General features: G+C 42.7%; 1 protein-coding gene across 10 annotated transcripts in view; it reads right to left on the bottom strand.

Moving 5' to 3' along the window:
* Positions 1-24,620, bottom strand: part of DENND2B (DENN domain containing 2B) — a 153,088-nt gene that overhangs the window by 40,105 nt on the left and 88,363 nt on the right. For all 10 annotated transcript variants that reach the window (XM_064715055.1, XM_064715059.1, XM_064715054.1 and 7 more), the window contains 4 exons: positions 19,727-20,941; positions 15,564-15,700; positions 5,182-5,330; positions 1,777-1,992 (listed from right to left, as the gene is read on the bottom strand). In XM_064715055.1, the coding sequence (XP_064571125.1) occupies positions 1,777-1,992; positions 5,182-5,330; positions 15,564-15,700; positions 19,727-20,941 (1,717 nt within the window). The remainder of the gene's footprint in view (positions 1-1,776; positions 1,993-5,181; positions 5,331-15,563; positions 15,701-19,726; positions 20,942-24,620) is intronic.

Raw genomic sequence — 24,620 nt, forward strand, 5'->3', positions numbered from 1 at the left:
AAATAAACTGAGAGAAAGGATGCAATTTGCTATAGACACTGCAGAAGGGCAGTAACAGAGCACAGACTGAAACAAAACCTGTTTAGATTTTCCCTCTAATACCTAACACTATGTCAATTTAAAAAAATTATATTCTCCAGGAACACGTGATCCTGAAAGGTAATGTAGTGAGAAAACAGAAATTATCACAAGATTTGCAATAAATTTGTGAACATTCATATGATGAAATCAGAATTTCACATAGGCAGAATATCTGTCCCTTCAATTAAAAAAAATGGGTGCAAAATTAATAGCCAAACTTTCCAAGTTTTACTCAAAATCAGGTGGTAAGTTACTCTGTTAGGGTTACTACCCTATGATTTCCTCCAGAGATGTCTGCCCATTGATGAAGTATAACAATATATTCCAAGAAAGTAAAAATACAGTAAATATTAAGGATGTAGGATTAATTTCCTCCTTAAACAGAATTTCCAACAAATTCACAGAAACATAAAAATCTCCCTCTACTCGCAGTATTTATAGCCATGCACTTTAAAATATGCTCTTTAATAAGAACAGGAAAGAGTTGAATACACAGTAAAAATCAACTTTGTTCACAAGCCAAAATGAAGCACATTGGCAGTTCTCCCCCTCTCTGTTGCTATTGTATTGTTGGTTTTTTGGTTGTTGTCTTGTGGCTTTTTTCACAATCCATTTTGAATCGAAAAACTCTTTAAAAAATAAAAAATTAAATTTTACTTTAAATCCATCAAGACAGCATGATTATCAGGATGGGGTCAATTGTGAGTAAATGAAGGGAAACTTATTAGGCCAATTAGTTATTTTCCTGGAAACAAATGATGGGGAAATAAACCACTTCAGATGTTGCTTCACATTATAAATAATAATTGCTTGGCCATCACCCATTCAAAATCCTAAAGTTATATACACAGCAATTCTCTGGTCCACAGATCTTAAAGAGTGTGGAAAGCAGAACTGCCTTAAAATCAATTCTGTGCAAAGATGGCCATCAGATGTTTGCTCCTCTTGGAGAATTGGAAAGTTATCCCTTCTAGGAAAGGGATTTTGATCTAAATGTTCCTTTAGGGTACAAAAAGAGCTTTCAGTGGTGTTAAGGTTGGCTGTTAGAACCCTGGTTACTGGAGAACCCTGGAGAACTTTACATTTTCTGTGCTCACAGGCACTGACCCCCAAGAGAATACTGCAATTGACCGGAGGCTATAGAGAATGCTTCCAAAATTGATTGATAGAACTGGGATTATGGATGTGTAGTTTAAATAGAAGTTTGTAATATCACATGGAAGAAAAGTTAGAGTTTAAAGTTTTAGAATATAGTAATATATAAAAAGCAAAATGGAGGTTTTAGGGCGGAGGCTGGTCCTTCCTCTTCACCTTCCTCCTCATGGGTTTAGGTGGTATTGTGCAACTGGATAAAAAAGTCCTTGTTGCAGGCCGTGGGTGGTTGGTGATTGGGTTAAAAGTAAAAATAATTGAGGTGTCATTTCTTAGTTGGACAGTTTATCCTTAAGAAGCCTTGTAGAGAGACACAGCTCCATTTTTTAGTGTGTTAGAGTGAGGTGCTGTAGAACTCACGTTCTGTGAGACTGTGATATAGATAAAAACAAACAAACATCTGAGTCCCAACAAGAAATCCCACTTTGAGCAGTTAATCCTGACCCTGGCACAGAGAAGATCAGCCTCAGCAGGTGCCCAGCAATGCCCCACTCTCTCAGGCAGGTGCCCTCTGCGGAGCACAGGCTGAGCCCCCTGTGGTACCTTTGGGATCCTCCTGGCGCGGCGCGAGGACAGCAGCTCGCTGGCGGTGCTCAGGCTGTCCTCGGTGAGGCTGGAGGGCGACGAGGGGATGCCCAGCTGGGCCAGCAGTAGCATGTCATCGTGGCTGTGCCGCTTGGGCAGCCGCGGCAGGCGGTGGCTCTTGCGCTCCGACCAGTTCCCCACGCGCATGGAGTGGCTGCTGACCTTCGAGGGCAGCTGCAGGGACAAGCACAGCCTGAGCTCTGCCCTGATATTCCAGCAACCTGGGGCACCTGGTGGCACACTCTCTGTCCAACCACACCAGGGACCCCACACATCCCACCCTCCACGGGATGTGTGTCGAGGTCACAGTGAAGGGACAGGGGTCAGCCTCTAAGAATTTACAGTTCAAAGAGAACAACACCATTTGTGACCTGCTGCATTTCCAGGCACCCACATCCCCTCAGTTCTGTGAGCCCTAAAATCTAACTTGAAGGCTTGGCTGACAGCAGAGCGCTGACCCAACAGGCCTGGTCCGTTCCTCTAACTTGCAGCACTGAAAATAATGAGTAATTACACAAATCATTATAATATTAATTAAGTGCAAAAGTAATAACTACAACAGCAAATTCATGCTATTTTAGCCAAGAAAAAATAATGTAGAAAAATTTACCTTGTGCTATTTTCATGGTGTTAAGAAGTTTTAAGACCTGACCATGAGCAAAGGTGCAGCTAAAACTCTCCCTACATTCCCAAAAAATTCCCTTTAAAACATGAAATTGTTATCACTACAGGGCAAAGGGAAACTCTCACTGAAGGATTAAGCACCGGGTAACATCTGTCTTTAAAAAACTGGGGGTCTTTTAGAGCAGTCCTAGGAGCAGCTCTGCCCAGCTCCAGATCTCTCCTTCTCCTCTCAAACACAAACACTGTAAATAAGCTTCCCTAGCATGAAAAAGTACTATTGTGTCAAGCATCTGTCACTTGGCATTTACTGACATTCTATCAGCTCTGTTAAAAGCTATAAACCTGCAGCAATAAATGTCCCATTTATTGGCTGACTGATTGCAGTGCCATCCCACCTGGGATTAAGCACAGGTGTTTCTGTGGAGAGGGGTTGCATCACAAATACAATGTCACCATAAAACATTCATACGTGATGACTTCAAAAACTGAAAATAATTAGTGGGAAAAGAAAACAGACAGGGTTTCAAAATGACCATAACACCAGTGTCTCAGAGGTCTCTGCATATCACAGGTTAGCACTCCAGGAAAACTGGTGGCAGTCTATCCTTTATTGAAAGGAATTCCTTTTGGAGATGATTGTTGGAAGCTTGCTGACCTTCTGATCTCTTCCATCTTGTTTATCTTCATCCATGACTGAAAAGTCATGTTGCTAACCCAGCTTTGTTGCTATGATGGAAAAACTGGGTGATAAACCATTGCCAAAGCTACTATTCTTCGGGAAATTCAGACTTTTCTATTTCTGGTCATTGGAGAATTACCCAGCCCAAAGCTGACCCGCTCTTAGTGTCTCTTCATTTTAAATACCAGCACAATGACAGTGCAATTATGGCAGGACTGACTCCTGTCAGGGCACTCCCCAGCAGCATTTCAAAAAGAAGCTGCCAGAACAAAGCCAGCCCTGCTGCAAAGGGTACCAGAGAATTCTTATTTACTGAAAAAACTTTACAGAAGGCACTTAAATTTGTAAATTCTTTGGTAGCCCTCTGTTAGAGAATTGTAAATGGTAAATTCTTTGGTAACCCTCTGGTCAGTATCTTCCTATGGATGTGTATGGTCCCCAGCCTAATGACACAGCCTCAGGGATCCTCTGGATGCTACACAACTCCTGATAACACACACACAGCTAGAAATAGTTGTTAAGCACCATGTCCCACTATGAGGGACATTTCCCTATTATCCTCATGACTGCAGTACCTTGTTTCTCCTTTCTCTGCCTCATTACTACTCTCCACTTGTTCCTTTCCAGCAGCTTTGCAGAGGTCACTCATGGTTTACAGGGGATGTGCTAGGAGTCACTAAGAACCCTGGTGATCCTTCTTTTGGATTGTGATGCTTGCATGCACACAAAGCAAGTGAAAGAAAATGCATTCAGTTTTCTTTCTAGGTCTCTTTACAGGACAAAAATGTAAATTGTTGTGACCTTTTGTTCAACTGTGAATTTTCTGTTAATTCAGTGCACAGTGAAGTTCCTTTAAAAGGGTGCTTTGAATCTCAAAATTAATTATGTGGTGAGATTTATATTCTTCCTTATGAACACAGTGATCCCATAAACAACAAAGCAACCTGGTATTTCATGGTGTTCACAAAAAACAGGCTTACTTTGGCAAATTCACCACAAATTGAAAGTCTGTGCAGAGTTCCTCATCTTTCTTTTTATGCTATAAACATAATTTATACACAATTGTTAACTGCAGACACTCAGGTTTTTCTGACTATTTAATTATTCACGTATTTAGTCAGGGCTTTTACCTGGCATTCTTACACTAAACATGCCACACTAATGTGAAAAATGCATGTATTTTATGATTGGCTTTTTGCAAATATTAAAATGAATATTATATGTGATGGGTTAGAAAGTAATGCTGTATTAATTCTCTTAAGTAGTGTGTTAAGTATAGTTTTAGGTTATAAAAAATGTTAAAATACAAACTATGCTATGTAGGATACTTTTTTTGTGAAGAAAGGACTTGCAGGGAGATGGCAGCCACAGGACACCTAAATCTTTCAGAGAAAAAGAATTTTTTGCCCTCTTATCAGAAGAAACGAACTTCTTCCCACCTTGTAGGCGCTGTTAGGATTCGGAGGAAGAAGTTGGCGATGACCAGACAGAATCCTGTATTTGAATGGAATTTATGCATCATGTGTGAAGTGTATAAATATGCAACAGGCTGTTGTTTTTAAGGGTTAATCCTTTGTTAACGTGTGTCCTTTTTCGGGCTCCTGCTGCCCAGAAAAGATACCCGGACATCCGTAACTCTTTGCCTCTATTGTCTCATATTGTCCTAATTCAAATTGTCCAAATTATTATTACTCTAATTGTATTACTATTTTATAGCCATTTTATTACTATTAAAATTTTAAAAACAAGTGATTGGCGTTTTTCACACTACCAACTCCCCATGAGCAGGGGCCTCGTGTAACAACAAAGGGACAAAAGCAGCAGCTGCCCTCTCCCCTGCTGTCCCTGCCCAGCAGCACAGGCCATTCCCAGGAGTTAATGCGGGTGCGGACCCGGCTGCAGACAAGCAGAGTCGGGGCTGTGCAGGGCGCAGCGAGGCCGGGGCAGCCCCGGAGCGGAGCGGCGCTGCCGGAGGCGCCCCCGGCTCCAGAGCCGCCCTCGCTGCGCCGCTGCCCGGGGCCGTGCGGGAGCGGCTCCGAGCGCGGCCAGCCCGGCTTTACCTGCGGAGGTGCCGTGTATTTCCTGCTCTGCGGCGTCCACATCCTGTGCAGGGAGTCTAGCGAGTTCTCGGACAGCTGATGCGACTTTCGCCCCCCGTGACGGCCTTTCAGCTCCACATCCTCGTACGGGTTTTCCTTGGGTGACTCGCCTGCACGTTTGGGTTTGGGTTTTTTTGGGGTTGTTTTTTGGTGGGTTTTTTTTTTTTTTTTTAAGGAAGAAAAACAGACAGGAATGTAAAATTAGAAAAAAAAAGTAAAAATCATGTGAACCAAGGCTTTTAGAAGAGCTCCTCAGCTTTCAGCATGACTCATCCCTCTAGCTGCAGCTGGAAGTATTTGGAGAAGAACTTGGCTATGAGCTCGACAAGTTTCTTTGGATTTTTTTACTGTCCCTTTTTTTTTTTTAACGAAAATGTGAAGATTTCACAAGACGTGCTTCTGAGCATCCACAGCTGTGGAAAATTTATTGATGTATAAAAGCTAAGGCACTTAACTTCTTAAAAGTGTATCAGTAGATTTTATAAATCCCTAACAGCCACTCGCAGGGGGTGAAATGAAGACCAATAAATAACTGTGCTCAACACACCACCCTTACACACAACAAGACAATTCTTATTTGATGCAACCTTCATTTTTGTCTTCTCCTAAGAGATGGCAAAGAAAGAAAAACTCTCCAGCTCAGCAGTGCTGAGAGACAAGATTGAAAAGGCAAAAGGAGAATTTCTGTCCCAATCATCCTGCATCCTCAGTGTTCTTTAAAATATATCCTGTCTTCAAATTAGGCAGCTATTCATTTAAAGTTATGTCAAATTCCTATCTCCCAGAAGGAAAATCATCCGACTAGTTATATATAGAGGCTTAACCAATTAATCACTAAATATTACTTAAATGAAAAATTAAAAAGCAGACCCCATGAATTTTTACCATTTGAAAACCAGAACCAAAATTTATAGTCCATATTTAACTGAGATCTGATACCCACCATCTTCTCAAAACTCCTGAACTTACCAGACCTCTCACTGAACAAAGCAGTATGAAGATGAACAAGTGCCATCAATAAAATTAACATTTTATATGCATTTTTTCAGACAGTTGATAATCAGCAACTGATTTAGAACTCCAGGTTTTTCAAACACAGTCATTCCAGTTTTCCAACTGTCTTTAACAGAAAATCATCTCAAAAATATTGATCTACTCAAATTCAAGACTTGAATTGTCAAGAAAAAAGCAGGAAGTTAAAAGCTTTTAAAGCAACTTGCTTTTGGTTTTATACCTGAAGATGGCTCAAAAACCCATGGGTTTAGTACTATTTGTGTATTGCAATACAAGCTATCTAATATAAGAATTTCAACTGAGAACTGAGGACAGAAAGCTGCAGCACGGTTCATTATTCCAGTGTTACAGAAAATATTCACAGTGTGAATATTCAGAGTGTTGAAGGAGATGACAGCTGGGACATAGGTGTTTTCAGGGAGAGCAAGGCCTGGGTTACCACAGTCTGTGTGACTACCAGCTATGTTGTTCTAGGCAGACTAAATTTCCTTATTGCACAAAAGAAAACAAAAGCAGTTTGTGCTTTCTACTTGATTGTTGAGCCTGGAAGCTTGAAACTGCTTGGTTCATCAATTACAGGCACAAGAAGTTTTGCTGAGCAAGTTCACATATTCACAATACAAATAAAAATACCGACTTTTGCTTCGGTAGTGCATCATAGTAAGATTTCTAGTCAAACATAAGCCCAAGAGTGAATGTTTTAGCTTTGTTCTAATTAGAAGGCTGAATCACTGCTGCTCTTGAAGAATGTTTGACTTGGCAATCACAGCTTATTATTTCATCCAGAGGGAATCTGATTCTAGAGGCTGCACTATCCTTGTGGCCAATGCTTATGCCACATGGAAAGAACACCCTCAGGTGTCTGGGGTACATGAAAAAAGCCCTTTTGATTAATGCAATGAACAGGGTAAATATTAAGCAACGTGTATTCCTAAAAAAAGGTAATGCTATGGAGGACTATAGAAGTGGTTGAGTCTTCCTGTGGGAAGAAAAAATAGATCTCACACCCTCATTCTGTTACTTGCAGACTCTACAGTTCTAGAAATTATAATCATAGCAATGATAAAGAGTAGAATTTGCAAAATGCTGTTACTTCCAGCTGATTGGGCTCTAGTAGTGTCATAAAATTTCTTGTGAGCCCAAGTCAAGTATAGGTCAAACAAGCATTTTGGAATGGATAAATAGATTTCAAAATACCCAGCTACATGAGACATGGCTCAAACATGCACTTCCTTGTGAAAACAAATGTTACTGTATTGGTCTACAGAGTATCCAAACTCCCAGGAAGAAACAAGCCCATCAGTGAAAAAACCCCTTTTACAATGTAAAGCATTTATAAATGTTGGAGGGATTCTGTTTCCAAAACAGAATGTAAAACAGAATTGCTTGAACCCAGTTAAACTCCGTATAAATGACATTGACCTGACATGTTGAGGATAGAAAAGGGCCCAGAGAAGTCTTGGATGAGAGAAGAGGGAGGAGAAAGGAACCATGAGCAGAGGCTTTTTTTCCGAGTCAGAGTCTCTACCAAAAGAGAGCTTGGGCCAAATTCCTCTTCAGTGTAATGAGAAGGTCAGAGGAGACACCACAGGGATTTTAACCCTTTCCCCTAAAGCTGTGAGAGCTTCTGCAGATTACTGGTTTGCTGTTCAAGAATTCCTGTGTCTATTCTTTCTCTCATTTCCTTAAAAGAAACCAAATTATTTCAGAATTTGGGGTTTTTTCACTTTGAAATAATGCCTTGAGATCAATTACACCTCAACACTTCTTTTTAAAGAATCTCCCTCTACACCAAATCTCTGATAATGAAATAGTCTGATCCATCAGAAACCACCTGGTTTTTTGCAGACATGAGTTTTTAATTAAGTATTTGGTTCAAGTTGTGAACTAGAAGAGACAGACAAATAAACTATCTCCTCAGCAATTTTCAGCCACCCTTTCTTAGTATCTGCTGTCCCTGGGAGACACACAAAAGACCAGATATGCAAAAAAGAGGCAGGCCGGACTGGTTTCTGTAGAAGTGACAAGGAATCAAAGGTGTCAAGTAACCTAAAAATGCTGAAAAATACCCTGAACTGCCTTAAAGCAGCATTTAACTGCATCTGACTGCACAGTGACCCCCTTCCATGGGAGAAACACCTTGGAAGTGGTGGCCACCAGCAGGTGCTTGTCCCACATGGGAGTGAGGTCTTGGGGAGACATGTGGTGGTGGCTGCTGCTGCTGTGCTGCAGCACAAAAAGAAGAAAAGTTTCCATATAATTCTAGCACAGAGGTTTACAGCTTTCTCCTCAGCAACACCACTTCTCCAGTCCCAAGTTGCAGGCAAGGAATGTTTGCAAGCTGCACTGCTTGGATTTGCTGCAAAAGGGAAACATATTGACAATGAAAGAGCAGGGAAACTTCCTTGTTCCTGCCATATGGATGTCTCTATTGGAAGCCAAAGGGAGAAACATTATGTGGTATAGAGGCCAGGCTTGTCTTAATGAGGCTGATCCAACAGCCACACAAGACAACAGCAGATTATCACAGACTTCAAAGGAAGCTGAATCATACCCCCAGAATGCATATGATCACAAACAGTAAGTCTTTGGCAAATACTGTCTCTAATCACCATCCCTACTCCCAGACCAGTTCCCTCTATAAGCATTTTTTCCAAGTTTCCCGTTTTCTCAGATTCTACGTACCAAAGTGCTGAGTTAACACAGGGCATTGATCTACACAACATTTATCTCCAGAAGGTCTCACAGACAATGTAATGAATGGTCCATCAGGGAGAGAAAAGAAAAACAACAACAGAAAAAAGATGAAATAACCACGGATATTTAGAAGAGTCCTGAGGAATGCAGTGCCTTGAGCTTGAGCATGGATGAGTTTCCTGCAGGGGCTGCAGTTCCTCACGCCTGGTGCAAGTCAGCCCCACTGGGTCCTGAGGCAGCACACAGTGTTCCTGTGCTCAGCCTCTCACACGTGGCAAATGGGAAGCAGAGGCAGACTCAGCAAGCCTGTCTCATGCTGAGAAAGGAGTGAAAAGTAAGGCTGAGAGGAAAAAAAAAGAAGCAGGCAGACACTTCTCTATAAATTGCAGAAAGCAGGGAAATGCATCATTTCTTTCTAGATGGGAGAAGCTATTATCAGAGGAATTAAGTGATTCACAGAGTACTGGTTATAGCTCCAGCCTTTTGCACTGCCAGGAAGAGAGGGGAATGGAACAGCAAGTATAGAGTAAAGGAAAGGGCTCCTAAACTTGTGTGAAGTTGGGTGCCTGAATTGGGAACCAGCACTCACAGAGGAGATGCTGAATCCACAGGGTGATGCCCAAGCTAAGAGCCTGCTGCCTTTCCTCCTGGCTGCTCTGAAAGCCCAGGGGCCTGAGTTGCATGGCCAGGACAGTTATCACCTCACTAATGAAGTGCAAGTGCACTGCTCATTCATTTCAGTCATAAAATTACACCAGCACAGATCCACACCACCAGTGCTGGAGGAAAACTGGGCCATTGGGATGGTTATGAGCACGTTCAGATCAAATGGATGAAAACCAGTAAATCTCCACACTCCCATAAAGTGTCCAAACTTAGCTCTTTGGTGCATAGATGAGCTTTTTCAATATCAGAGATGCTGCAACTGTGCATCTCAGCTGGGGAATTTACCCCGGGAATCTGCAGAAAGAGGAACTATTTCAATCTCAAGTTACAGCTAACATACATTTACAGCTGCTTGGAAAAGCTCTGGCTGAGCAGCACCAAGTTTACTTGCTAGTCAGTCAGTGCATCCACTCAGTGCCACGAGCTCAGGAAAGCAGTACAGCATCTACAACAAGCAAAGTGGCAAGTCTAAAATGCAATCAGCCTTTTGGGCCCTGCTCCATGGAGTCTGTAGGCAACAACCTGTGCTTCCTGAACTCCTCCAGCCCTTGCAATCAGCAGAAGAAACACTGCAGATGCTTCCAGCTCCCTGCTGTCTCTGCAGAGACTGCTGAGAGTGCAACCATAATGAAGCACAAGGGAAAAGAATTAACATGGCTGATAAATGAACAAGAAATTCCACCCCTAGAAATCACCTGTTTACCACTCAGTCCAAAATCACGTGCATGAAAATGTCTGATAAGCAACTGATAAGCACAGTACAGCAGCAGCTTGCCTGAGCTGCCTGCACTTCAGGGGTGTTACCCTGCTGCTGCCTTCAACACAGTCTCTCAATTTGAGAGGGGATTTGGGAGAGCAGTCTCATGGTCTTTTATTCTGTTTTACTTACTGCAGCATTGCCTAGAAAGCCAGGCAGCAAAGCTGACAGAGACTGTCACGAGAAGCTGTAGTGGATGCTACAGAGATGAGACAAACTCCACAGAGAAAAACTGAGATCTAAATAGGACACAAGATAATTATTAAAAATAACTGAAATCCATGTAACAACAATGCAGCAGGCTGATTGTCAACAGGATCAGCTGAAGTATTTGGCCTTTCTTTGACAGGCCCATATGAACACTGTTTGATTTAATGTGCTCTGGCTGCCATTACCCTACAGTGTCTATTATTAAACTTGACACTATTACACTTTCCAAAATCTCACATTCTCTTTAGGCTGTCACTGGCAGACTGTGGGTGCAGAATAAGACAGGAATATATTATTCTGTGATCACTGCCTGTACCATCACTTTGCATCAATTCTAGCTCCAGAGACTTGCTGGTGTCTGACTTAGAGCCCAAAATGTCTTTAGGGAAGCAGCTAGCACAGCACTGCTGGCAGAGTTGCAATCTCTCCAAGTTTGCTTCAGCTTCACAGCAGCCCAGCAATTCCAGTTTCTCCCTGATTTGTCACAGGATGATAATATGACAGACTAAAATGTGCTACAAAAGTGTGACAGGCGATAATGTGGTGTGTGAGGATGGGATTTTACTCGAAAGATCAGCTTTGTCTCTTTCTAACCTTTTCCCACATTTACTGAAAGAACCTTGCAAATGTTCTAATTTGAAAGCAATGTCAAGCTGGAACATTTTCCAGCTTGACCTCAGTCATCATTGCTGCAGCTCTGATCACACACAGCAGACAGCTCAGTAGAACACCTAACTCATCCCATCTTGTTACATGACATGCGCTGTGTCAAATTTACACAAGAAATCGAACCAACTCGTTGGTTTATGAGAGATCAGTTGCCTTAACAGCAGGGATAAAGGGGGTGACTTGTCCTGTTTTAATGCAGAGGTAAGGAAGAAACTGGTTAGCCCAAACTGAAGCAATATTATCTCAAACTGACAGAGAAAAAGAGCCAAGCAATTGTGTATGACTCTACCGTTGCTCTTCTCAGTCACCTTTGGTGTCAGCTGTAACAAGGTTCAATTATATTATATGCCCCTACAGGAAGCAGTGATTAGGTTGTCCTCTTAAGGTGCAAAAAATATCTGTCAATAGAAGTGTCAGCTACTGAAAGGGCTCAAAGTCTTCTAAACATGGCACTGAACAGGCCCAGAGAGCAGAAGGGTGCATAAGAAACCCTCCCCAAGAGGGCCAGCTGCCCCTGGGACAGTGAATTGCAGGACACTCCCAATGGGAACCCACCAGCAAGATCCCATTTAGAAATTCATCCTGGATTTAGAGATTCCACTGCAACGTTTTTGAGGCATTGCCTTTCTGTCTAGACTGCTTCAGCTCCAGCTGCCAAAGCAGACATGGAATCATGCAATGTTCTGTTAAACATTCTCAGTCTAAGAGGCAACACACAGAGCCCAGTTGAGCAATGGGTTTCCTGCACATCTGCAACGTCCTCTCAGAGGAAATCTCCACCTGTTCTGCTGTGTAGAGCCCTCTGGGGAGTTACAGGGTAAGAAGCCTTATCTTGCCAGAGGTTTCCTCCACTACATTTAATTTCTAAATGCAGCACTATTTCTTTCACCTAGTTTTACTAGATTTTCTCAATTCAAACTTAATACTATGCCCTTGACCTTCATGTTATTTATTCAATTTTTTTTGTTATGATAATGAGTGCTTTGTCCTAGATGTCAGGTCAACAATGTTTCAGAGACACAAGACCTTAAATAACAATATTCCAACATCTCAGCTGCACTTAGGGGAGCAGACTGGAAAACTGGAACCTTATGGTCCATATGACAGGAAATACTGTTGTGCACAAACACAGCAGAAGCAACAATCTCAGCCATCTCTTAATACTATGATAGTTTCTTGAGTTCACACAAAGCCAAACGTGGTTTCCCCAACCGGATTCAGAAAGCCACATCAATTTTGGTCTGATTAAAGGCTCATTCAAAACCACAAGAAGCAAAACAATGTTAAGTTTACTATGACTGCCACATTTCTGGGAGTGCTAGTACAGAAGATGAATGAAGTCCACATGGTTCCTTGCACATGGAGTACAGCTCTGATTTATATTAGGAATGTGCACCCCTTTATACTATGCCTGCTTGATTGATGCAGAATGGATCATTATGGTCCAATCCAAAACCCGTCCTGAACTTACCATGCAGGTATTTAATCTCTTAAAGTCTACAGAAATATTACAAAATTGAACAAAGTGTCTGGTTCATTATGCCACTGGCTTTCAAAGCATAATCCTTTTCAACTTCAATATACCTAAAACTTACTAATTTTTTTTAAAGTGAGCTCTCAAAATAAGATAAAATACACACAGCAGCTCATTGCTGCCCTGCTTATTAAAGAAGAAGCAATACAAAGGCAGCAGGAGGAAGACAAAGCCTTAGTGTGCATATGCCCCACAAGAAGAGGCCATGTGGGGCATGACTCAAGGGAAAAAAAAAAAAAAAAACAAAAACCAATGACTGCAGACCTAGCACGTGCATGCCCAGAAGCTGTTCAGCCTGGGAAAGGCTGGGGGATACTCAGCTGCTGCTTGCCACTGCCCAGAAGGGCAAATGGAAAAGGCAGCACCAGGCACTTCCTGGAGGTGAAATGATGGAGGACGACAGTCACAAATAGCAACAAGGAGAATTCACACTGGATGGAAAGAAGAATTTGTTCACTGTGCCATCGAGAAAACATTCTTCACAACAGAGGCTAAGCAGTGGAGAAGGCTGCACAGGGAGGCAGTGAAGCCATCCTCCCATGGCATTTAGAGAAATCAATGAGATGAAGCCCTATGCAACCTCATCTCAAGTGGAAATTAACCCTGCTTTGAGCAGAGGCTGAACCAGATGAATCCACAGTCCCTTCCAACCCAATTTTTTTATGTTTCTGTCTCACACTAGAATGCTTAGAGCATTGCTCAAGATTCACAGCTCTCTTTTCTTGTATTTTAACAATTCCTTACATTACAAATATTAATTCTAAGGGATAGGGGGGACATGACACACTTAATTAAGTTTATTACTACAGCAACAATGTTTAACTGCCTACAAGTTTTAGGGAGGCAAGAGATTCAATAAGGTACAGGAAAAAAAGACCCACCAGCACCTCTAGGGGAACTGTTTGCAAAGAAAGCTCAAAGCACAGGGACAGAGCCCTTTATAGCTTTGGAGCAGATGTAGATCTGTAAAACAAACTCCCTCTTGCAGACACCTGGTTTGCATGAGCACAAAAGTGCTACTTGGAGACTGGGGTCTAGCACCACTGGTATAAATTATGCAGATGTGATCCCCAAAGCTACGATCACTTCTTTAAAGCTGGAGATCAAACCACTTTGGCTTGTCTTTAATCATGCCTTACAGTTTATAAGAATTACACTGATTTGGTATTCCCCCTGCGCTGCTGTATTGAATGAAGTGCTTGGAAAGAGGTTGTTAAAAATCAGTACAAAACAATGAAGTTCTGTGTTTGTCCACAGATCTGAAATTTTGCATTCTCTTCCCACTGCCCTGCCAAAATGCCCAAATTATAGTCTTGAAGGAGCTGGTTTATAGTACCCGTGAGTTGGAAAAGCCCATTATGATTTCGTTTTACTGAACCCAAGATTTCTTCTCATTTGAAGAAAGCTTCTTACCAGTCCTGCACATTTTATTTTGATATTTAACGAACCAGACAGGGAAAAGAATCATTACCACTTAAAATCTGGTGCCACATTGACAAGTCCTGAGCAAAGATGAGCACTGTAACTAACACACAATACATTTTCAAGTGTGAATACCATGGTGGTCAGTCATAGAAAGGAATGATGATAATGTAAGGATGCCCCATACAGCAAAAGACTATTCAGTATCTACAAAGTTTTCATTTTAACTAACAGACACTGAGCAGGAGTTGAAAGCTTCAGTTCTGAAAGCATTTTCTTTAATGGCACAGAGGAAGTAAATGGAAAGAGTAAATTCCTGTTTTCACTGAGGCTGACAAGCCAGAGGCAGAATTTGGGCCTGACAAAGAGTCCCAGGCTCCAGTTTGTGGCCACTGTTCTTTGCTATATCAACTGATAGGGCCAAGAATAGTTTTGTTCTATTGTCTTTGTTTGCCTCCCAAACATTTGTAAGCACAATTAGAGTGCCTTTTTACCAGACTAAATAGTCCCAGCTTGTCAGTGTCTCTTCAGAGGATGTGTGTTCTAGGGTCCCAGACTGTCTTGGTAGCCCTCCAGCTTTCATTATGTAAAGATTCATTGTCCAAAGTAAAATGAAGTCCCCTTTGTATCTGTTGTAATAATCTAACACTGAAAGAGTTAAAAACAATACAGATATTCATCACTTGTGTGGAAAATCTGTGCTCTGAAGGGCTGCCCAATTTTCAGTAATTATAACAACTTTTTTTAGATGTTAAAAGAATGTATGCATAGGCCATACATTTCCTTCTAAGACCAAAAGAAACATGTTTTTCTTATGAAGCTTAATGAAAACAGTGTTTTTTGTTGTGCATGCCTGATGGTGTATAGCTAAAGGAAATTAATTCCTCTTTAACCAGGAACTGGGACTTGGAGGAGACCAGGAATTGTGCTGCAAACAACTGCTTTGGGGCAGAACACACCGGAGTCCTGAAAAGCTCAGCTGACCACACAAGGCCTCTGAGGTTAATCTTGCTGTTGGATAGTTCTGTAAACACTGTCTTGAGTCCTGTTCTTTACATTTTTACACCACTCAAGGCTTCAAGCCAAGGCCTTGATAAAAAGAATGATTTGGTTCTTGAAAAGCATTGGCAAAAAGCTGATTAAACAGTCTGTTTCCAATCCTACCCAGTGAAGACTGAAAGAATCAAGACTTCCTGCAGGCAGCCCGAGAGCTCCATTTGCACTGAGGGATCAAACCCATTTAGCCTCCATTTAATCTCTCTCTACTGACAGCACTGAGCGTTCCTGAACAGGGCATGTGTTCAGCAGTACTGTGGCCTGCCCACAGCCACTCAGCATCCTGCTGTGAGCCCATGTGATGCAGCAGCTTCTTACCTACAATGTCTTCATAGGCATTTTCTTCTAAAGTGCTCTTGGATCCAAACTTATGCTGGCTCTCGGTTCCATTTTCAGTCGGGGAGGGAGGGTACAGGGAGTGCAGGCTTGAGGCATCCTCAAACTCAAAGGATTTTCTAAAGTTTAAAACAATAATAATTAGTAACAAGAATGAAAATGTATTCAAACATTTAGATGATTATTTGCATGTTAAGAAATATAAATAAAACTAACCATAATTTAAAAAAATCTCACATCATGCTTTAAGAGCTAGCTTTTAGCAGACACTAAGTCCTGTGCTCAGAGCCGTCTCTAGTAGAGCCATCTATGACAACGTAATTAAGTTGGAAGTTTTGTTATCTCCATTATGCAGACAGGAAGAAAAGATCAAGAAAATATGTTCTATTTTTCCAAGTTTACAGAATAAGTTAGCAGCACAGTCCTCAGATTAGAAATTACTTTGCTCTTTCCAGAGGCCCCAGAAACACGTGGCCCTCTGTTCCAAAGAAAGACACAGTCTCTGAAAAGCATTCCTGCACTGGTTGCTCTGGGAGATGTATCCCTTACTCTGACACCACTCACATGTCTTGAGCCTTTGGATGTGTTCCTGTGCAGAGCTCAGAGCACAAATGCCAAAGGGAGACCCATATGCCTGTCACCCACATCCCTTGCATGCCCCATGCCAACCATGGGCAGCAAAGGAGAAAGCCCTGAGGAAATTGGTGCTCTCTGGGGTGTGTGAGCAGCTTGGGCTGGTGGCTCAGGGGCTGAAGGTTTGGCTTTTCTGGCAGGAAGGTGAGGACCAGCTGGGTCACCCACACAATTTGTCTCCCATCCACCCCTGCCCCAGTGCTGCTGGGCAGTTCCTGAGAGTTCTTGGGCTTTTCTCCCAAGACCTTCCCACTCTCAGCTCACCCAGCCCTTGTTCTCTGGGGCAGTAACTACACTCAAAGTGGGAGGCCCATGATTTGCAGTGGCAGCAGCACAGGGCTGGCATTCATGGGATGGATTTACTGCTGAGGATGAAGCAGTGAAAAAACAGGCTCAGGCCAGAGCATAAATAATCCCACGGTGCTACAAGGCTTGTGTGGACTGTGCTGGTGCCCATACTCCACTCCCTGAGCCCCAGCCTAGATTAACAATAAATCACCCTGCCATCAACCCCCCTTGTTTTTCTTCTTCCCAGCTGGAGTGCAGCATATGTTACAGCATGTCCATATGGCAGTGACAGAGCCTCATGAGACACTTTGGCCTGTGAATTGGTTTGAGCATCCCTACAGGTAACACAGAACACTGCATTTGAGAGCATTTCCTGTTTGCCTGCTGGAACAGGCTTACAGCTGGGAACAGGCTTCAGAGCCTGCTCTCTCTCCTTTCCCTAATCTTCAGAATAGCCAGATCCAAGTTAGTCACATTAGGATTGTGGCAGAAGCAATCTGTGACAATCAGATGCAGACACCTGCTCTTCCACAGCTACATACAGTACAAAGGATGCTGACACACTGAAGGCACAGCTGTGGATGAAATGAGACTTTAGGAAGTAGCTCAATACCCAGCTCCTATAGATTTCAAGGCACCCCTCTGATGTGGTGACACTGTGTAGGATGACAGGAATGGCTTTGTGGACCAGCACTCAGTGTGGTCCATGTGTCCCAAGTCTATCCTGTGACACTCCTCTGCTGCACTGTGTGTGTGCCAGAGGATTTCCAGCTGTGGGGGAACACCCAGCTCACATCACTCTGAAATGTTAAAGCTACTCTTGGCACCAGGTTCTCCAGATCCAGCCTGGCTTTCTGCTAGCAGGCAAACATGAGAGACTTCCCCCCTATTACTAGAGTGTTGAATTAGCCACCAAAAATAAAAGCAGTGCGTTCAACCCAAGTATTTGGAAAAAAAATACCCTCAGTCCATTCTCATGACGTTGCAGGGAATGCAAACCATGTGTATGTTCAGTCTGAAACACACAGCTACAAGCTGCAGGCACAATGCGTTATGTCTGCTCTCAAAATGAGAACAGCTTAGGTACTGAGATTTCAGTAATTACTATCAACCAAATGCTGTCATTCTTAAATGACTTGTATGGCCTTTAGTGCTTTGTAAATCTTGTAAATCCTTTCTGTAACTGAAGGAAAAACAGTAGCAAAGACAGTAAAATTAAAATTTTTATAAAGGATTTCCACTCAGCGTTGAAGTCAGCCAGCAAACCTGAGATATTTGGGAGGTTGATTTGAACTTATTTAGATCATGGTTAACAGGAGATGTGTCCAGACAAATCATTAAAGTACAGTGGGTAAAGCTGTTACAAATGAATGGATACCTACTCAGTAAAATGTCAAACTGATTTGCAAGAATTATCAGATACACATGACAACCCTGTTAATTAAGTTATATTCTATAACTTAAATTGATAAATAATGGTTTTTAGAAGGCTTGTTTTCCCTAGCCCTAACCCAGGCCTGAAGCTCCTTGGCTGAACTATGCTGTTATCTAACTCTGCTGTGACAGGAGAATGAATCTGCAGAAAAGGAGGTGCAAGCAGAATTATACCTCTTCTGAAAAGGAGCTTCAAAACTTCATCTCAAAAACTCACTAAGATAATATACTGTGGTTCTTAGATGACTTGCCCGTTTTCTGATGATAAAGGCTATCATTTACACCAGAGCATTTAAAAATTTTTGTTCGTCTTCTGCACATTGCAAATGCTGTGCTGAAGAAACTGAAGGCAGCTTTACTTCACAAATGTTCCTTAACAACTAGATTTACTTTCTCTGAGATTATTACCAGGACTAAAAGATAAGCACCGCTGATCAGAGCTTGACTTTCCACATGCCTTTGTGGAAGAAACAACCTGCCTCAGCAGAGCTGTTTGATCTCTCAGGAGCAGGTGTCTCCTGAGAGAAAAGGACAGAACCTGAAGGCTCCTCTTCTCTTCTTGAACTAGGTTGTGCTAAAAAAATGTGGATCATGCACAGGCAGGTGAACTCATTAAAAATGCTGCAATTTGAATGCTCAGCAACAACTGCGCCTACAATTTTCAAAGCAAATGAGCAGAATGAGTTTTACCATGTCTAAAGCTCAAGAGGAATCACGTGATTAAAACAAGCCAAGCTCCACAAATTGCTGGGGGAATGTAGCCATACACTCTCCCCATCATTAACTCAGGAAGACATAGAGGACTTTCTGTGATAAAACAGCTCTCTCAGCATTAATTCTCTATAGTTGTTGATAATAATTTAGGATAATATTCCTAAGGACTGAATTAAATAAAATCACCTACATTGCATAAAAAATGACACAACTGCTATAGTAATGAACTTTGGAAATAGAAAACCTTGGCAGGTACATTTTACAGGAAAAAAAAGCTGAGGGAGCAGCTACAGTCTCATACCAGACAATAATGAAATTATGGTCCATTAAAAACCACAAATAAGGGCATTTGTGCCAGAATTAAGTAGATAACCTTTAGCACACCTAACCTAGAGCTTTTTGGGGGATCGAGGTATGCAGATTTTAGAACTCCAAAAGTGAAGGCATTCAAAGGTATTGTACCAGTGCATTCCATCAGTGCAGACCAGCACAGAAAAAACCACTTGTCTTGCATGCAATCCCTAGACATTCTTACATCAAAAGCACTGCATTAGAGGGAGAATATTAGAATTTAGAATATTGCTACTGCAAAAATATAGCCCACTTATTTATCCATTTGGAGAACCGAGCACGTTTCTGTGGCATTCACGTTATCTGAAAAAATCTCTTTGCCCAGGATTTTTCTCCTGGGAAGCTGAGAACCCTCAGAGAAAAAAGAAAACAATTCTTATCTGACTTGCTTCTCCTCTGTTTTGTTTATGTGGAATGTGTTTGGAGATTGTTTACTCACAGGTGATTGTTTCATTGGATTCTGGTGTGAGTTATTTTGACTCATTGGCAATCAGGGCCAAGCTGTGTCAAGACTCTGGAAAGAGTTATGAGTTTTCATTGCTATCTTTTTGGCATTCAGTAAGTATCCTTTCTGCGTTCTTTAGTTAGTTTAGTATAGTATTCTTGAATATAATATAGTATTATAAAGTAATAAATTAGCCCTCTGAGAGCATGGAGTCAGATACATCATTCCTGCCTTTGTCGAGGTATTCCTTGCAAATACAACACATTTCCTTGGCTTTTACCTGTTCTGGGACTTTCGGTGAAAGCGTGACTCCTTCTTCTGCCTTCTGGTGACGGGGGGCGCGGGCGTGGACGGGAGGGGAGGAGGAGCAGCAGCTGTGGGAGATGGAGGTAGGCCATTGCTTGGTTTGCTCTTGTGGGACTTGTCAGCCTCGTACTCAAAGGTGCGTTTGGGCTTGGGGACGGGATTCACGGCGCTGTTGGGCGCGCTGTCCAGGAGCGCTCTGGGGCCTGCTGAGCTCGCAGCAACGCCCTGTTTTGTTTTACTGCTTTTCTCAGCCTCAGGAGGGCTTTCTGGTTCACTCCCCAAAGTAACACCCCCGCCTTTGCTATCGCTCGGGGTTTCGCTCAGTCCCTCCACAGCAGCCAGAGTCACAGACTTTTTCCTCCCTTTATCAACACTGTAGCAGCTACTCGGTAACTGGGGGAGGCCTCTGCCCGACTGCTCCTTCAGTGCCTGCTCGATCTTCTGGATTCTATTGAGCACAGCAGAGGACTCTTTCCTCACATGGCTCTTAAGGAAAGTGGCAGAAGGAGGTTCACTCCTGCCCAGTCTCTTTTCAAACCGATGGCAGGAATCCCTGTCCAGCAGTTCCTCCTCCTCTGTTTCTGGGTAAGAGCATTCGGAAAATGTTCGGCTCATTCTTCTGAACCCTTTGAAATCAAATGTCTTGTCGCTGCAGGGAGAGGTCAGCACGCTGGGGCAGCTCTCACTGCCCGACCTCTCCCCAGCATCCCTCTTGTCCATGCACACGCTGGCCCTGGGGGACAGCTCCCGGCGGCACTCCCATTCTGTGATCTTCTGCCTGATGTCCAGCGTCTGCGAGCGCACGCACACCCTGCTGGTAGAGAGGGTCCTCAGTTTGGTGGCAGTGCTCAAGGACAGAGTGCTCCGGGTGAGCGGATGGCTCCCTACTGCTTCCCCATCTTGGCCCTCAGTTGGACTCTCCTTTGGGTCAGCCTTGAACACGGAGAGCCTTTTATCCAGAGCACCCACGCTGATGGCTTTGAGGGGGCGGCTCGGCAAGTCGGTGTCCGAGGGGCTGGTGGAGGCGCTGCGCAGCGCAGACGTGCGGCTGTTCCAGTCCTTGAGGCACAGCCTGGAGCTGGAGACTCTGGAGAGCCCAGCAGAGCGGGAGGAGTCCTCGCTGTCACTGAGGGGGTAGGCTGGGCTCCTTTGAGGGGACAGCAGGGGCGGCGGACTGGCTGACTGGCACCTGGAAACAGAGAGAAAGAAAAAATCAAGGCCTTGGGGAAACTGGAGTTATTTGCCAACTTTCTTCTGGCTGCAGGTCTCCACACTGCAAAGCCCCCCCAAAAAATGTCATTGAGACACCAGTGACCATTCAGCCACAGAGTCAGGGGTGGGAGGTGGCAGCCTTTAACTGGCCATGAGCAGGACACTTGGCACCTCCAAAACAAGTTTTCTCACCTCTGTTTGACTCCCTGCTTTTCCAAGTTTCCTGAACTCAAAGCCAGCTGAAATTCTCATAGCAAACCTCTGCCTTGAAAGCATCTACCACGTGCAGATAAGTAGACCTGGTTCATCTTTGATCTGGTGCTGTGGCCAACAGATTAAATTCCCCTTATCAAACAGAAGTAATTTCTTATCAAAAGAATATTACACACTGAAAAAACACATTAATCTGCTCACAGTATGTGTTGAAGAATATAAACTACATAGAAAGATCTCAGTGTTACCCTGGAAAAAACCCTTGGAACAAATTCTAGCCGTGGTTTGCAAAACCAGCTATTGTTACTGGGGGTTTGTACATTGTTGCAAGGACTTTTAAGAACAAAAAGACACAAGGACATTAAATAACACATTAATCATTTGGCTCATCAGTGATGAGCCAGCAGTAAGGAAATTAAGCCAAAACTGTGTCAAAAAAGGGGGTTTGCCACCCTGCCAAAATCCATACATACAAATCATAGGAGAAGTAATCACAACTCCTTGAATGTCAACTCCTTTCTGTTTCAGACAGTACAGGAAAAAGAGGAAGGACCATAAGTAATGCCTTGCATATGCTATTAAGTTTATTTGTGCAAAGACTGTGGACAAGCTGTTTTTTATCAACTGTCCTGTACTCAGGCAAGATCCAAATGAAAGAACTGCTTGCCCAAAAGAAATCAGAGGAGCAAACGTCTGCACTATAGCAAAGGGAGAAGAGATTCAGAAGATCTCTGCTGCTATATTGTTTTCTTCCCAACAGCCAGCCAATACCTACAGCAGAAGTTCCAATTTCTGTGCATTAATCCAAAAAATCTAGGGCACTGGGGTGGTTTCTGAAAAATTTACTTTGACACAGGAAATATTTTCTTTTCTTTCAAATGCAGCCCCAAACCAATTATCAGATTTCATCCCAGTTTCCTACAGCAGATACTTCACAATCAAAGCTCAAGATAACACACAAAAACGGTGAGAAAAATAAAATAATCAAATTATCACAAAAGGGAACTGTTCTCTGTTGTCAGAGGCCTGAGAACAAGCAAGTCTGTTTGTCACCAAAGTTACACTGCTTGGTGACTTTTATTTCGTTACTGTTTTGAAAGATAATGATGCCTGTAGGAGAAGAGATCTCATGTCAAAGATAATGGCAAACACTCCTACAACAACTGCCTAAAGCAGGACAAGAAAGGATGCATCCCAGAATATGCTCTTTGCATCCTACAAGTTGAATTTCCTGCCATTGTGTACAGCTGCAGACAGGTGTCTTAAGAGATCTGAGAAGATCAAAAGCAGGTGACAGATGATGAGTGGTTTTGGCTGGCTGCTGCTGCTCAGTTTGTAGTGGATTACCTGGAATTACCTTGGCCAACATATCCTTAGAGTGCCTGAAGATGAAAGCTAAATCAGCCTCCTCAGGCTTAGTGGGGCACCCTGATCCTTCATTCTTTCAGCCTGTCTCATCTCAGTTTCTTCAGGTTGATACCAAAAAGCCAATTTTTTATATTATTCATAACACTGCCTTAACGTAGATTTGAGATTATGTTCTCCTAATTCTGTCATGTCATGCAGACCCATCCCAGAGCTGCACTGACATTTCTCTCAAGGAAACAGGCATTACCCAGTGATATGTATTTTCCAGTATTTCATGTCAAAAGACTACAGCCTTCATCACAGCCTCAGAAGCTGCATGTTGGCTAAATCCACTGTCAGGATTCAGCTACAGGATAGGGACAGAAGAGGCCCTGTGGAATGGTTTAGCATGTTACAACTTGCTTATTAGACTCTGTGCTGGCAATAGCAAGAATAAATTATAAAATGACAAGGATAAGGTCAATAAAATTGAACAGCAGAGGTGAAGAACACGCTGACAATCAGATAATCAGACACCTCTCTCTGCCTTTGACACACAGCACTGAAAATACCATAGGCATAGTCCTTCATCTCCTTACAATCTAAGAAATATCTTTTCAGCTCTTTCCTCTGTCAGGAAAATGTTTGGTGATTCATCAGGGAAAGAGGAAAAGGGGGAAATTATGCTTTGCATAACCTGAAGAAGTTGTAAAACATTTCCTCTTAAGAGGTATGAGCCATTCTTTTAAACCCCATGCTCCCAGTAAGGTAATTGCAATTAAGGCTTCATCTTGAAACCCCCAAATTCAGTTATAAAACTCCCAATCACTTCCACTGTGCTAGAGTGGGGCTGCAGAGCCCCAGGGCTTCTGCAGGAGTTTGCCCTCAAAGACTTGGGTTACCCCAGTTAAGAAATAGATTCCGGTTTTACACTGTATTACACCCTAAATTTGTGCAATTCAGAGAGAATCTATAGGACTTACTCAACAACAGAGAGAAACAGAGCTTTGTCCCAAAGGTTTCAGAATGAATTCTCTAAAGGATGCTGGAAAGTAACAGAATGAAAGAAAAAAACAAGTCCAAAGGCTGATCAGTGGATAATAAAATGGTTCTTCCCCAAGAAACTTACTTCCACTACAAGAGTGTTCTCTTGAAGGCACAACAGGTCCACAGACTTTATAACCAGTATTACTGGGCAGATGAATAATTAGGAAACTTGCAATCTTCCACAAAAAGATTGTAGAGTAAAATGCTTTTAATTGAAGTTTTGTACACACAGAATGATATGGTGCAGCACTCTACAATGCATATCATTACATACACTTTCCAAATATCATCTATAAATAGAGATGATGGAATCAAGTTTAGCTTTCTTAACAAGTTCCTTTGACCTTCATTCTAGGCAAGGGTTATTTCTTTGAGGATATCCGCATTTCACAAAAGACACTGTTATAAGTGGCTCTGATTCCCTAAGGGCATTCTTCCAACACACAGCTCTAGGTGTGCAGTGCCCAAACCCCTGGCAAGTCAGGTGTGCCAAGCAGCCCACAATGTCCTCTGAACAGGTGGCAGATCCTGGAAGCAGCTTTCTGCTGGGACTCTTTGCTGCTCACCAGGGAGAGAAGAGAGAATTCCAAGAGGTGCTTTCCAGCTCTCTAGATCATGCTCAGCTTTGCTGTTGTGATTTGTTCCTTGAGAAATCAGCAGTTACCCACAGTAAGTGGAAACTGATAATATCAGTCATCCTCTGGAGGATTTTGAACTGTAGATACAACTGATCTTCACATTCTGATTCAGTCTCTTCAGTTTCTCTTTTTCTCACCCAAACAGAAAAAGCTTGTAATTTACAACAACTGTAATTCTTGAGGGCAGCTCTCAAATATTCATATATTCTATTGTTGTCTCTAGTAAAGGCATCTCCTTTCACCAGGTCCAGTGACCACACGTGGATAACAGTGGAGCTGCATCAAGAAGAGAACAGACAGACTTCCTTTAAGATAATTTGCAACCTACTCATCACAAGGCAAAAGATAGAAAAACTGAGTTCCCGCCTTTTAGCAAGGCTAACTTGTACTAAAAATCTGTGGGGATGGAAA

Source organism: Zonotrichia leucophrys, chromosome 5 (genome assembly GCF_028769735.1).
Source record: "Zonotrichia leucophrys gambelii isolate GWCS_2022_RI chromosome 5, RI_Zleu_2.0, whole genome shotgun sequence".
Lineage (NCBI taxonomy): Eukaryota > Metazoa > Chordata > Aves > Passeriformes > Passerellidae > Zonotrichia > Zonotrichia leucophrys.